This window comes from Pantherophis guttatus, chromosome 1, assembly GCF_059756535.1.
Source record: "Pantherophis guttatus breed Tessera chromosome 1, ASM5975653v1, whole genome shotgun sequence".
Classification (NCBI taxonomy): Eukaryota; Metazoa; Chordata; class Lepidosauria; order Squamata; family Colubridae; genus Pantherophis; species Pantherophis guttatus.
In genome coordinates, this window is record NC_142063.1 from 310,853,643 (window position 1) to 310,868,821 (window position 15,179).

The following is a 15,179-nucleotide window of genomic DNA, read 5'->3' on the forward strand; positions in this document are numbered from 1 at the left end:
TTTAAATTGTCCCATGCAGGTTTTTAAGAACAAAGTAGATAGATAGATAGAGGAGAAATCAGCCAACTATGCACCAACATGCTAAAAAATAAATGACATTCACACATGAGAAACAAAACTATTCTATTTCTAAAGATCATAATTAGACCACTGGGAGAAACAAACAAATAAAACATTAAAGAAAGAAGCATGTTCAAAGCACTGAAGCAATCACTATACAAAAAAGACACAAGACTGAAAGCCTGTATTTCAGTATATCCTGGGAGAAGATGGTTCTCTGTGCCATATTTTTAATGGGAAGAAGAGGAAAATGAGCTACAACACACAGCTATCAGCACAGAAGTGGCTGAAGGTTCTCAATGTGTTGTATGGGTTTCAGTCTTGTTTAATATACACAAGGGCATCTACCTTGCAAATCAGCTTTCATCAATGCAACTTTGTCAGCAAAATAAAAAAAAAGCAAAATATATTAAATGTTAGTAAGCAAATATTGAAATGGCAGCAAACACAGAGAAATTGTTCAGAGAAAAAAAAGTGCATGCTGCTCTCAAAGAGGAAAAGAAATTCCAAGTAATGCAAATAAATTAATGCTAATAGACATAAATATCCAGGCAAGCCAAAATGAGAATGCAATAATTTGCCAGCATTTACTACAAATATAATGGTTAATTGAGCTGATGGCATGTAATGAACGAAAATTAAAATCATTTTTTTTATAGGATAAATGTGAATACATTAGCAAAAGGAAATGGATGGTTTAATCCTGAGTAGCCATTTGTTATGTTCAGATATAAGCAGTTCAACCATTAACACATTATCCTTTACCATCCTAATTCTCTAGAGGAATTGAAGGACCTGGAGGTGCCCACATGCCAGAGAATTGCTTTGGCACTTATTAACTCCCTTGCCACCTAATTAAAATATACAGATAAGCCAAATATATTGGTACTCTTCCTACCTTTTCCTTGAAAATATTAATATGCCCTGAGGTAACTAACACAAGTATATGGCATCCACCATTTTTATTCCATAATCTATATAGCAGACACTTGGCTTTTGGTGTATGACTTAACATATTCTTGTAAATAGTTAAGTGAAAGAAAAAAATACAAATGAAGATTGAAGATTGGTAGGTAACTGGATGTTCTTCACTGGTCATAGGCATTATGATAGTCATTTTGTGACTCTCCATAGGTCTTCCCTAGCAACCAATTCGTCTCAAAATTCCATATATGTGTACAAGACCAAAAGAATCCAGGGAATCCAAATCTCTGGATTCAAATGTACATTAAGAACTACACCCTCTAATTCAGTTCACATCCTACATGAGTCACTTAAAGACCTAGTAGCTGTATTTGCACAACATGTTAAGCTTTGTTTTTAATCTTGTTTGCTTCGTAACTTAGCTTCTTATGTGAACATAGCCTAGGAAAAGGTTAGATTTAGCAGAAATGGAGCAGCTTTGGTAAGTAGTTAATTGAACATACTCTTCCATGTTATGCAAAATATTTTGTTGGCTTTCCTTTCTCCCAAGAATCAGAAGGAGACTGGTGTGGCATCAAGTTGCAACTAACACATGTCATTAAAAGGCTCATGTTTTTGTGATCTACAACTCATTTCATCTCCAGTCAAGAGAGGGGCTGGGACCACAATCAAAGCTCTAAACCCTTTTCATCTGATACATCTGAAAATGGGCAGAGCTTTGTTCATTTGTTCATTTGTTTGAGATTGACTCAGCCTTCCATCCTTCTGAGGTGGGTAAAATGAGGACCCAGATTGTTGCAAGCAATATGCTGACTCTGTATTATTTATTTATTTATTTATTTATTTTGTTGCATTTCTATGCCGCCCAACTCCCAAGGGACTCTGGGCGGCTTACAACAGAGAATAAAACAATTCAACAATATCCCAAACAAAAGTTAAAAGAAGACATTAAAACATTAAAACATTAAAACACATACACTCCAATTTGTGGCCAGGTCTCGCAAGATCACTATAACGAGATCAATGGCCCCAGGCCTGCCGGAAGAGCCAGGTCTTCACTGCTTTCCGGAAGGCCAATAGGGTGGGGGCGGTCTGGACTTCAGGAGGTAATTGGTTCCAGAGAGCTGGGGCAGCGCCGGCTCTCTGGAACCAAGCGGGCCCACCAGCCGACATTGTTTAGGTGACGGGACCCAGAGGAGACCAACTCTGTGGGATCTTACCGGTCACTGGGAGCCATGTGGTAGAAGGCGATCTCGAAGATAGCTGGTCCTGAGCCATGTAGGGCTTTAAAGGTAATAACCAACACCTTGAATTGCACCCAGAGACCGATAGGGAGCCAGTGCAGCTCACAGAGAATTGGTGTAATGTGGGTATATCTAGGTGCACCCACTATAACTCGCGCGGCTGCATTCTAGACCAACTGTAGTCTCCGAACACTTTTCAAGGGTAGCCCCATGTAGAGTGTGTTGCAATAGTCCAACCGTGAAGTGACAAGGGCATGAGTAACTGTGAGGAGAGCCTCCTGATCCAAGTAGGGTCGCAATTGTTGCACCAAACGTGCAAAGGTCCCCCTAGCTACAGCTGTCAGATGTTGTTCCAATCTCAGCTGTGAGTCTAGAAGGACACCCAAATTGCGAGCCTGTTCTGAGGGTGGCACTTTCTCTCCCCCCAGGAACCAAGAATGGACAATCGACATAGTCTTTAGGGGGCAATACCCAGAGCCATTCAGTCTTGTCTGGGTTAAGTCTGAGCCTGTTGACTCCCATCCAGATCCTCACAGCCTCCAGGCACTGGCACATCATATCTACCACATCACTGAACTGACGAGGGGTGGAGATATACAGCTGGGTATCATCAGCATATTGCTGATATCCCACCCTGTGTTGTCAGATGATTTTACCCAGTGGTTTCATGTAGATGTTAAATAGGAGGGGAGAGAGGATCGAGCCCTGAGGCACCCCGCAGACGAGGGGCCTAGGAGACGACATCTGTTCTCCTACCAGCACCGACTATGATCAACCAGAGAGATAGGAGGTGAACCACCGCAACACGGTGCCTCCCACTCCCAGCTCTCTTAGTGGCCCCAGAAGGATACCATGGTCGATGGTATCAAAAGTCACTGAGAGGTCAAGTAGCACCAAGATAGAGGAATGACCCTTGTCTCGTGCTCGCCAGAAATCATCCATCAGCGTGACCAAGGCAGTTTCCGTGCTGTAGCCAGGTCTGAAGCCGGACTGAAAAGGGTCCAGATAATCCATTTCATCCAATGACTGCAGGAGCTGAAGTGCCACCACTTTCTCTACAACCTTTCCCACAAAGGGTAGGTTGGAAACTGGACGAAAGTTTTTTAATTCTGCTGAGTCCAGGGAAGGCTTCTTGAGGAGGGGCCTTACAACCACTTCCTTTAATGGCTGTTGGAAGGACCCCTCCCTCAAGGATGCGTTAACTAAAGCCTGGAGCCAGCCTCGTGTTGTCTCGTTGCTGGCCGAAACCAGCCAGGAGGGGCACAGGTCCAACAAGCAAGTGTAAACTGCTTAGAGAGGGCTGTAAAGCACTGTGAAGTGGTATATAAGTCTAAGTGTTATTGCTATTGCTATTCATGCAGCTGCTTTCTTGACTTTTTGGAATCCAGCAAATATCTCACAATTATTTGATTGATAAATTGTAGTTTGAATTTGACTTTATTTTTGGTGAAAAAGTCTTTTGATTTGTAAAATGTGATTGATGTCTGTAGTTTGGTGAACATACTATGATGAAACAAACTGTATATTAGAAGGAGGAAAGTATGTTGGATATTTTTGCTGCCTTGAATTATTTGTAAAAATACAAGTTAGTCCTCGACTTGAGTTCCTTGACAACAGTTCCTTGAGTGAACATTTGAAGTTACAAAGGCACTGAAAAAAGTGACTTAAGACTGTTTTTCATACATAAACCATTTCAACATCCCCATGATCATGTGATCAAAATTCAGAGGCTGGCAACTGACTCATATTCATGATGGTTGCAGTGTCCCAGGCTCATGTGATCATCTTTTGCAACCTTCCAACAAGCAAAGTTAATGAGGAAGCTGGGTTCATGTAACAACTGTGTTACTAATATAATAACTGTAGTTGTGAACTTAACAAATGTATCAAAAAGGTTATAAAATGCAGCAAAACTTACTTAACAAATGTTTTGCTTAATATCATAAATTTTGGGCTCAGTTGTGGTCATAAATCAAGGACTTATTTGTTTCCTGCCTCTAATAAAGGCAGGATACAAATGGATAAAATAAATAAATAAAAATAAATATTGGAAATGTGTGATGAGTTATAGATTTATTTTGAATGCGTCTTGGATGAAGTCAAAGGGAAAAAAAATCTTTACCGCTGCGAGGAATTACATACAGTTGTAATGTCTGGCTTTTTTGATGAAGGAAATGGAAGTAAAAGGTCAAGGCCATTTCAGAATATGCTAAATATGGGGCAGTTTTGTAAGAGCCCCATCAGGTTTTTCAAAAGCTACTGAGCCCTGAGTGAAACAGGTGTGGGAGGGGACTGAAGAATAAGAGGAAATTGGATAGCAACTGAAAAGCTGAAGTAGATACAAAATCTGAAGCAGGAGTCTCCATATCAGGTTGTCTATTTTTTGGATCTAGAAAAGGAAATCTGTGTAAAAAATGGCATATAGGGGCAGTAGGATCTGTGTGGTTTGGGCACTGCAGTTATAGTCTTCTACCAGATGGTCCCTTTTTCAGTATTAGAACCTAGATCCAAGTACACTAGAGCTACTAATTTAGCTGGACCCTTCCCAGTGGTGAAATCTAATTTTTTTTTACTACCGGTTCTGTGGTGTGGCTTGGTGGGCGTGGTGTGGCTTGGTGGGCATGGCAGAGGAAGGATACTGCAAAATCTCCATTTCCACCCCACTCCAGGGGAAGGATACTGCAAAATCCCCATTCCCTCTCTACTCCTGGGGGAAGGATATTGCAAAATCTCCATTCCCACCCCACTCTGGGGCCAGCTAGAGGTAGTATTTGCCGGTTCTCCAAACTACTCAAAATTTCCACTACCGGTTCTCCGAACTGCTCAAAATGTCTGTTACTTGTTCTCCAGAACCTGTCAGAACCTGCTGGATTTCACCCCTGTCCCTTCCCCTTTGATTTAGTGACCAAACCACTAACCACTGTTGTTAATCTCGGTCATATGGTGTCCTCAGTTGACATCAGTATTAAATCCATTTTCATTGGTTTTATAACAAAGACCTAAGTATAGGTTGAATGTATTCAGGGCTAATGTTAGACTCTGACTGCATCCATTCAGATTATTTTCAGCCTTTCAGTTTGATTCTGTAAATAAGCTTGATTATATAAATTACTTGGCAGTTAAGGTGATTCTTAAGATTTTGGGTGCTACATAATTAAATGATTATTTTAATACCAAGATCTAATCACTAACAGAATGTATCACCATCTGCCCTCTTTCTCACTTGCACTGGAATCTGTTATTTGCAAGCTTCACAAAATAAAGTGAAATTGCCTTTAGGTGTATAGAAGCTTATTCATATATTGAGTTCCACTTTAGTTTTTTAACATTAATCATCACATTAAAATTAGAATTCAAGTCATAAGGATTTAAAAATTCAAACAAAAAATAATATCATGTGGACAGTTAGATAATATGAATGAACATGTAAGTAGTAAAAAGTTGAATGAACAAAGTTGGGGTTTTGGCTCTTCATATCAAACCAATCAGCAGACCTTTAATGTAAGCAGAAAAAAAAAATCTCCTCAACTCAAAACATCTGCAAATTTTTGCTGCAGGCAGGTGGCTTTCTGGGTTGCAATAAGAATGTTGAATCTTGGAATATCTACAGTAGAAGAATGGTAATAATAATGATAATGATAATGATAATGATAATAATTTTATTTATATACCGCCCTCCTCCCGAAGGACTCGGGGCGGTGTACAGCCAATTAAAAACATAAATATACAATATCATAGTTAAAATTAATTAAAATCATTAAATAGTTTTGGCCGAATTTTAAAACCAAAAGTTAAAACCCAATTTAAAATCATTCAATTAGACAGCCCCGCCTGTCGGAACAGTAAGGTCTTGAGAGCACAGCGAAAGACCCGGAGATCAGAGATGTTATGAATATCCGGGGGCAATTCATTCCAAAGGGCAGGAGCTCCGACAGAGAAGGCTCTCTTCCTGGGTGTCGCTAGCCGGCACAACTTGGCCGACGGCACCCTGAGGAGTCCCTCTCTGTGGGAGCGAACTGGTCGGTGGGAGGCGGTTGGTGGCAGAAGGCGGTCCCGTAGATATCCTGGTCCTATGTCTTGGAGCGCTTTAAAGGTGGTAACTGACACCTTGAATTGCACTCGGAAGACCACTGGGAGCCAGTGCAGCTCACGCAGGAGATGTGTTACATGGGCGTAATGAGGTGAACCCATAACCACCCGCGCGGCCGCATTCTGGACCAGTTGGAGCCTCCGAGTGCTCTTCAAGGGGAGCCCCATGTAGAGCGCATTACAATAGTCCAGACGGGAGGTGACGAGGGCATGAGTGACTGTGCGCAAGGCATCCCGGTCCAGAAAGGGACGCAACTGGCGGATCAGGCGAACCTGATAAAAAGCCCCCCTGGCTACTGCCATCATGTGCTCTTCTAAAGACAGCCGTGAGTCCAGGAGGATGCCCAGATTGCGAGCCCTCTCTGTGGTGGGCAGAGATTTACCCCCAATAGTCAGCGATGGCACCAGTTGACTATACCGGGACGCCGGAAGCCACAGCCACTCGGTCTTGGAAGGGTTGAGCTTGAGCCTATTTCTCCCCATCCAGACCTGCACGGCCTCCAGGCAGCGGGACATCACATCAAGGGCATCATTGGGGTGGTTTGGGGTGGAGATGTACAGCTGGGTGTCATCAGCGTACTGGTGGACTCTCACCCCAAACCATGGATGATCTCACCCAGTGGCTTCACATAAATGTTGAACAGAAGGGGCGAGAGGACCGATCCCTGCAGCACCCCCCAATCGAGAAGCCTCGAGATCGACCTCTGCCCCCCTGCCAACACAAACTGTGAGTGGTCAGAGAGGTAGGAGGAGAACCACCGTAACACGGTGCCTCCAATTCCTAATCCCTTCAACCGCTGCAGCATGATACCATGGTCGATGGTATCAAAAGCCGTTGAGAGATCTAATAGGACCAGGACAGAGGAGCAACCCCTGTCCCAAGCCCTCCAGAGATCATCAACCAACGTGACCAATGCCGTTTCTGTGCTGTACCCCTGCCTGAAGCCCAACTGGTACGGGTCCAGATAGACAGCTTCCTCCAGGTACCGGGGTAGCTGTCGTGCCACCACACTCTCGACAACCTTCGCCACAAAACGAAGGTTGGAGACCGGACGATAATTTACTAATACAGCCAGTCCAGGGATGGCTTCTTGAGGAGGGCCTCACCACCGCCTCTTTCAAGGCGGCGGGAAAGGCAACCTCACTCAAGGAAGCATTTATAATCCCCTGGAGCCAGTCTCGTGTAACCTCCCGGGAGGCCAGTACCAACTGGCATTACCAACATTTAAAAAAAAATACCATGACATCTGTGAATATTTCATTGAAGCCTCATCCATTTTTACATCTGTGCTAAAAGGGAGGGATATTCCTTTGTGCAGTTATGAATTCGACCTTGAGTGCCTGCCCCCTGGATCCCTTTGATGGAATCTTCTTCTTTAGCTGCCATATACAATTATTGGCTTGCTACAATGAATGTTGTGAATAGCAATAGCACTTAGACTTATATACCGCTTCACAGTGCTTTACAGCCCTCTCTAAGCAGTTTACAGAGTCAGCATATTCTCACCAACAACAAAGGATGGAAGGCTGAGTCAACCTTGAGCCTGGTGAAATTTGAACTGCCAAATTGCAGTCAGCTGGCAGTCAGCAGAAGTAGCCTGCAGTACTGCATTCTAATCACTGCGCCACCATGGCTCCTATGCCTATGAATTGTTTGAAACAATTGTTTGCTTCTAAACAAATATACATTGATCATAAAATAACCACCTGGACACATTTTGCAATTGTGCCTATAGGAGGTACCTGGTTTTGTTTTGTTTTTTTGCTTTAAATAAAATCTGAAGTGGGGAGAATACATGTTTTCACTGATACTGAAAAGAGAGAAAATGAATTGAGGAACCTTAATTACAGGTCACAGCTCTGTCCGAGAGAGAAGGTGGAATATTTTGGTTCCTTATTCACACAAATTCATAGAATAAAAATAATATTTAAAAACTGAGAGATTAGTTATTTAGGTTATGGATTGCACCAAGTTTTTTTCTCTGAAATTATTTTTTGTTTGTATCCATTAATCCTTGCTTACCATTAAAAAACAGTCTTATTTTAATATTTACCAAATCCTATAGTACAGTTCTAAAATATTATTTCAGACCTCCTCCATGACCTTCTCTGCTGGGACCAAGGATATAAAGAGCTAATATAATTCCAGCCAATGCAGGAAATAGTCATGAAGCAATACCTGAGGAAATCTTTGGTATAATGACTTATTTATTAATTGGATATGCCTTTGAAATCAAAGGGAAATGATATGTGTCATAATACGTTCTGCAAAGAACTAATGCTAAATACATGCTAGATAGATAACTGCAGTAACAAAATTTAATTGGGCACATTTAAAACTAACTATAAAAGAAACTTTCTTTAAGATAACTTCTTCTCTTGGTAATAGATCTATGATCTGTATTGTTTTCTTGATAGCAATATAGATATGGCTACCTCCTGGAGGCTGATACAATTTATCTGCCTGGGCTTCAAACTCTGATATTTCTGAGTGGTCTACCATCCATCTACTAATCAGATGTTTAGCATCTTGAGATCAGCTAGCTTTTGCCACCTAGGTGGAGAACGTAGTACAGCATCTAAATAAAATCCATATAATATGGAAGGATAATTCATTGTTTTTTGTCCCTTCATTTTCTATATCTGAAAATTCTTGCTCTACAAATATAATAGAATAATTAGTCACTCCTAATTAATCAATTGAGTCATGGGACTGTTTTCTTATCTCAGATTACAGATAAATATGCACAAACTATTTAGTGGCTTCATCACTAAGTTTTCAAATTATGTCAAATATATGCCTGTGAAAAAAAGTGTGAAAAATTACCAGTTGGTGGGATGCAGATGATTAACTTCAGGATGGATATAATTACCAAGCTGAGCAATTGAAGATGGTTTCCACTGGAAAACATTTTGTGCATTTTTGTCAATTCCAATGAAGAAGAAACTAAACTAAATATTAGTGGAGGAAGATTATTTATGCCTGCCAGATAATGGTTTTTTCTCTAGAGCCTTCAGTAGGATACAAAGTATCTCTCAAGGAGTATGCTCCCTTTTAATTGGAGAAGCATTTGTTTTAATCAAAACTCTTTCATTCAAATATATTTGTCAGCTTTTTTTCCCTGCCATTTCAAAACTGGTAGAGAACACTTTAACTTGGCTGTCTGAAAGAGTCCCTAGACTCAGACTCTCTACAGAACTCTAACATCTCTTTTTCACTTAATGTGTCTTAGAAATGTGCATGTTAATTAAATTAGTTAATTTATACTCTAACTACTATCTATGTACTGCAGTGCTCTAACTAGTATCTATGCACTGTGATTATATAAAATGCCGCATGGGAGCTAATTAGCACAACAATTAATTAAGATATTTCACAAACAAAACAAAGACAGGCAAATCAGCTGATTCATGGCAAAGAGCAGAATTGACCAATTGTGTTCTGATAGCTAACTTAATGTTCTCAAGCTTGAATTTAGTTTTGTGCCATTGGAGTGCATTTCTCAATCAATAGCATCCACTTTCATTAATTATGGAAACTTATCTTATTTAACAAGTGTAACAAAGAACAAATTGATAAGATGAGAAACTGGCAGGATCCAAATATAAATAAAATAGCAGAAAAGATGCTATAGCTCCACAATTATGAAATTAAAATTAGAAACATTTTAGTTACACTATAAGAGTTTGAGACAAGTTTGTGAAATGATCAACCATACCTTCGCATCCTCTTTCTATCTGTCCATTGCAAAACAAAGCATCTGAAATCAAATCTGGAAGACGCCCATTGAGATCCACAGAGGCAAGGCAGCCTTGAAATCCTTCTTTGGCATGGACCAATTTTGGCAAGGATTTATAAGTCTCTTTTGCTACTCCTCCAATATATAGATCACCTATGAAGTCAAACAAAAGGCTTGGATGAATAAACATTTATTAATCGTATTCATTGATAAATTGAACATGTTTTAATCTACCATAGTTGCACAAAAACATTTTCTTAATTTTTATAATAAGACAAAAAGCCCTCCCTGCAAAACAACAACAAAGGAGAAAATTTCATTACCCAAACTAAGTAACAGTAACAGAATTGGAAGGGATCTTGGAGGTCATCGAGTCCAACACCCTGCTCACATTATCAGTGCTGGTGCTTTCTCTCTAGCACCTAAATACTGATAGTTCTTGACTTACAACCATAATTGAGCCCAAAATTTCTGTTGCTAAGTGAGACATTTGTTAAGTGAGATTTGCCACATTTTACAACCTTTTTGACACATTTGTTAAATTCACTGCAGTTATTATATTAGTAACATGGTTGTTAAGTAAATCTGGCTTCCCCATTGACTTTGCTTGTCAGAAGGTCACAAAAGGTGATCACTTGACCCTAGGACACTGCAACTGTCATAAATATGAACCAGTTGCCAAGTGTCCAGATTTTGATCGCATGACCTTGAGAGTGATGCAATGGTCATAAGTGAGAAAAACAGTCATGTCACTTTTTTCAGTGCCGTTGTAAATTTGAACAGTCACTAAATGAACTTTGTAAGTCGAGGACTATCTGTAGTAGGCCAATCATTTTTTTTTTCACAGTGTCCATGAATTATATTATCTCCAAGGCCATCTAGCTAGCTCAAATGTGGACAGATTGTACCCTTTGTCAATAATACAATAACAAATATATAACAAAAAGAGGAAAGAACTGTTAATGAGGAGATTCCTCCCATACCAATATAAACTCCTTCCTCCCAAAAATGTATTTAAAGCTCGAATTTCCAACAGTATCTAACTACTTTGGCCTAGCTTGTATAGTACTGTACAAGTGAATTATACATCATTTTAAAGTCTTACTATAATGTACAATTATTATATGGTCAATATTTAGTTATTGGAAACCAGTGTCACAATCAAATCAATCCTGAACTGTTTGTTTCCCATTAAACACCACAACTGGAGAAAGTCAGATGAGCACAAAAATGTTATTATGTTGGCAAGGCAAAAATGACTGGAATAGACATCCTGTAGATTTCTAGGAATGGATACAGCCGATAATTGACTTGATCTCCAAAGTCTGCCAATTATTTCTGAATGTTTTGTACTGTATTCAGAAAAATAGGGCTTCAAACAGGAATCTTTTTTAGCCTCTCTAGTTATGTAAACCAGGCATCAATAATATCTATATTTTTTAGTAAAATACATATACTAGTAATATTAATAGGGATTAATAGTGATTGGCCAGTGGGCAAGTAATGACATGTGTCAGGTTGCACGCTCCACCCTTATATTTTTGCAATGCAACATCACAGCACAAGTAGGAAAGAACAGAGCTTGTATCACAATGTCACAACACATGTTTCATCATTACAGCATTATGGTTAGGAACAGATACCTAGGTGTAGAATGTTTGTTGCTGAAGAAGCACTGGGAATTGTTTCTAGAGAACACCATGTGGGGGAAGACACAAGCAGAAGATGAATTTGTCCCTGGCTAGCATAGTCCCTTGGGAGTATTTGCATGCTTGTCCTTTTCATCTGCTTGGCAAGCCTGGATTCTGTCTCTTAGCATGTGGCATCACATTTGGAGGTGTCCGAGAATATGGAAGAAGCCTCCCTTATATTTCAGAAAAGGATAATTTGTCTTCTCTGGGCTAAGTATATTTCATTACACATTAAATGCACGTTCCGAAATACAGAATGTTTTAGTGATGGCCAACCTTAGTTTCTCCTCTTGATTGACAGTGGTTTTTTTTTTTAATATTACAAGATTATAAGTGGTTACTACACCTATCTACCATGATTTGATTTGATTTAAAACATTAAAATGTTTAAAACATTTATATAGCTACCCATCTTGTACCTAATTCTGGGTGGCTCACAGCCAAGAGATAAAACCATGTCTATGTGTGATAAAAATATTAAAATGAATTATATTAAATATATTAAACATCAAAAATATTAAAATTAAAAAAAACCCTAGCACCATAATTAAACTTAGCTCACCCTCTCCTAATGCTTGGGGGAACAGCCAGGTTTTATGTGCTTTTTGGAAGACTAAAAGATTACAGCCTGCTGAATTTCAGGGAAGTGTTCTACATGGTGGGGCTACAATGGAAAAGGCACATTTCATATTCCCATAAGATGGCAGCATTTAAGGGAAGGGACAAAGAGAATGTCTATGTTATCCAATCTGTTTAGTGACATGTACAAGGAAAGGAAACAAGATAAATCGGGTGCCTGTAATGGTTCGTTTTCTTGATATATGCAGTGAAAAGAAGGAAAGTTGTAGCAAATTCTTTTTCCTCTAATTTGACAGCCAATTAGAATTCAGACTGAAGGTTAAACTTTTTTTTTTCAATTGACTGGTTCCACTTGACTTCTGCTCCCTTGATGGGTTTATGCAAGCACATAGCCTTTTTGAGGTTCTTCTGTTGCTACCCATGACCTCTTGCTTAAACCTTCAGTTCTGCTAGCTGCTCTCTGGGCCTCCACTTCTATTTGTGGGAAACTCTTATCAGAGACACTGCTAACTAAAATTTCCATACCTAGATGCTAAAGTAACCAAAGATTGTTGAAATAAGTGTGTAGGAACTATAACTTTTCCTAGGAAAGAAAAATGGTTAAAATAAAGTATATTATAATGTAATGCTTGTCTTCATCTCTGTCATACCTATAACAGAAACATTATTTTCAACTAGACAATTATTTTGTTCTCATTTTTTCTCATTCACTTTTCTCATCTTTGTTTTTCTAAACAGCTCAGGGAGGGTTCACGATACTATTGAGCCTTTCTTCCAGTCTCTCAGTATAAGTTAACATATACATGGCCAGACAACTAATCCTTAGCATTCACCAAGAAAACAAAAATGCATACATTGTCATCTTTCCTCAGAGGAAGCTATGAAACCAATGAACTTGTCATGCACCTTATCCAGGAGACTGGCAGGCAAAAATTCTGCCACATTATAGAGTACCTAAGATTATATTATTTATTTATTTATTTATTTACTAAATTTCCATCCGCCTATCTCACAGTTCGAGGTGACACTGAGCGTCTTTTATTTTATCCACTAGAAAGAGACAATGATAGGTATTTACCCTGGTAAAAGTCAAAATATTATTATTAAAAATATAGTAATTTTTTTCAACAACATTGCCATATTGACTGCATGCTAATTTGCCAATAGCATATCTAAGTTATGACTCACTCTACTATGGAAAACTAGGCATTCTACAGATATACTGCAGCTCCCAGAAGCTCTTCTCAAGGCTTTCAGCAATCTAATAGGGTTGGCATGTGATCTTATGCAGTGTCATGAAGGGCCACCCATTATAAGAAATCTCTTAAGATCACCATAATCATTTTTCTCCTCATAATGGGAAAATTGCCAAAATCTCTTGAAGAACAGTACATTTTGCAGGGGAACATTGAAATGCCATGACATTGTTGGTTCTGACTGATATCCTGTAAGACAAGGGTCTCCAACTTTGGCAACTTTAAGTCATGTGGACTTCAACTCTCAGAATTCTTCACCCAGAATTCTAGGAATTGAAGTCCACAAGTCTTAAAGGTTGGAGACCATGGCTGTAAGATTCTCTGGAGCCCCTGAAATTATATGAAGTTTATAATCTCACAGGGGTTTGGGGTCTTATCTTTTAATATCATTATAATTGTAATTTAAATTTGGGTGAAAGGCCAATGTTCTAACATATTATTTTCACAATTTTGGGAAAATAAATTTATTTATGTTTTTACTTTAACCTGAAGAGTGTAGGCACCATTTGTAGTAACAGCAGATTCAGTGTTCTTGCATACAAGCTTTCCAATCACAGAAAAAATTCCCAACCATATTCATTAGGTAAATGAGTCTTAATATTTGAAATGGTGCATTTCATGATGTATTTTAATCCTTTTTTCAGTAAACTAAACATTTACAAAATGGTGCCAACAAGGCAGGAGTGTAGGAATATATGTATATGTAGAAATATATTATATGTGTAAGATATAACATATATACGGATAGAACTAAGACAAAATGTATTTCTGATGCATTGTAACACCCTTGTTTACTATCTTTTGAATCATGTTCTTGACTTTCTCATATTTTGTCAATTAAATGATCTACACTACAAGGCATAAAAAATAGAGATAACTAGAGAAACAGATTTTTTCATGCAGAACTAGGTCCCAGAATATTAGTGAGTTTCTGACGCTAATGTTTTGTTAGTAAATTGAAATGAAAGGCATGTCTATTGACAGAGATTAAGCAGATTTAAAAAGGAGAGGACTGTGTTTTTCCAACAGACTGTGCAAAGAAGTCGCTGAGGCTTGCTAAATTGTGAGGGGAAAAGATAAGATAATTGCCATGCATGTGGCAATCCATTTGTTGTGAATTGATGGAATATTAACATGGTGTAGATATGGATGTGTTCCTATGTTTGAATATTTACATGGCAGGGAAGGGATAAGATTTTTATATCAGTACACATCTCAGTAATGCCTGGAAGTTAATATCCGTCATAAAAATCCAGTCGTAATAATTAAGAGCAAGGCTGGAATACTTGCAACTCATTTCAATTTGAGGTTTGGGGGTGGTGCTTCCATTTTGCATCACTTTGGATATTGCTTTCCTTTCTGGTTTATATCATTTATGCAGTTTTATTTTTAAAACATCAATTATCTTCTAAAAAGTACATGACATTATTTTGATTTACTTCAAGAAGTGTAAAGTTTTTTGCTAAAAATTAAAGACATTTCACTAATATAACTGTATCTGGTTCGGCCTGACAGCAAAATAATATAAGAAAGGTTTTTGATAGTATGCATATTACTAGTGTTTAAAATTGCTCTTTTTTCCAGTTCAATTCTACC

The 15,179-nt window shown here is 38.8% G+C and overlaps 1 protein-coding gene across 27 annotated transcripts in view; it reads right to left on the reverse strand.

Annotated features, from left to right (window-relative positions):
* The window catches only part of NRXN1 (neurexin 1), a 927,325-nt gene that overhangs the window by 454,770 nt on the left and 457,376 nt on the right, over window positions 1-15,179 (reverse strand). For all 27 annotated transcript variants that reach the window (XM_034427409.3, XM_034427408.3, XM_060692589.2 and 24 more), the window contains one exon: window positions 10,037-10,210. In XM_034427409.3, the coding sequence (XP_034283300.1) occupies window positions 10,037-10,210 (174 nt within the window). The remainder of the gene's footprint in view (window positions 1-10,036; window positions 10,211-15,179) is intronic.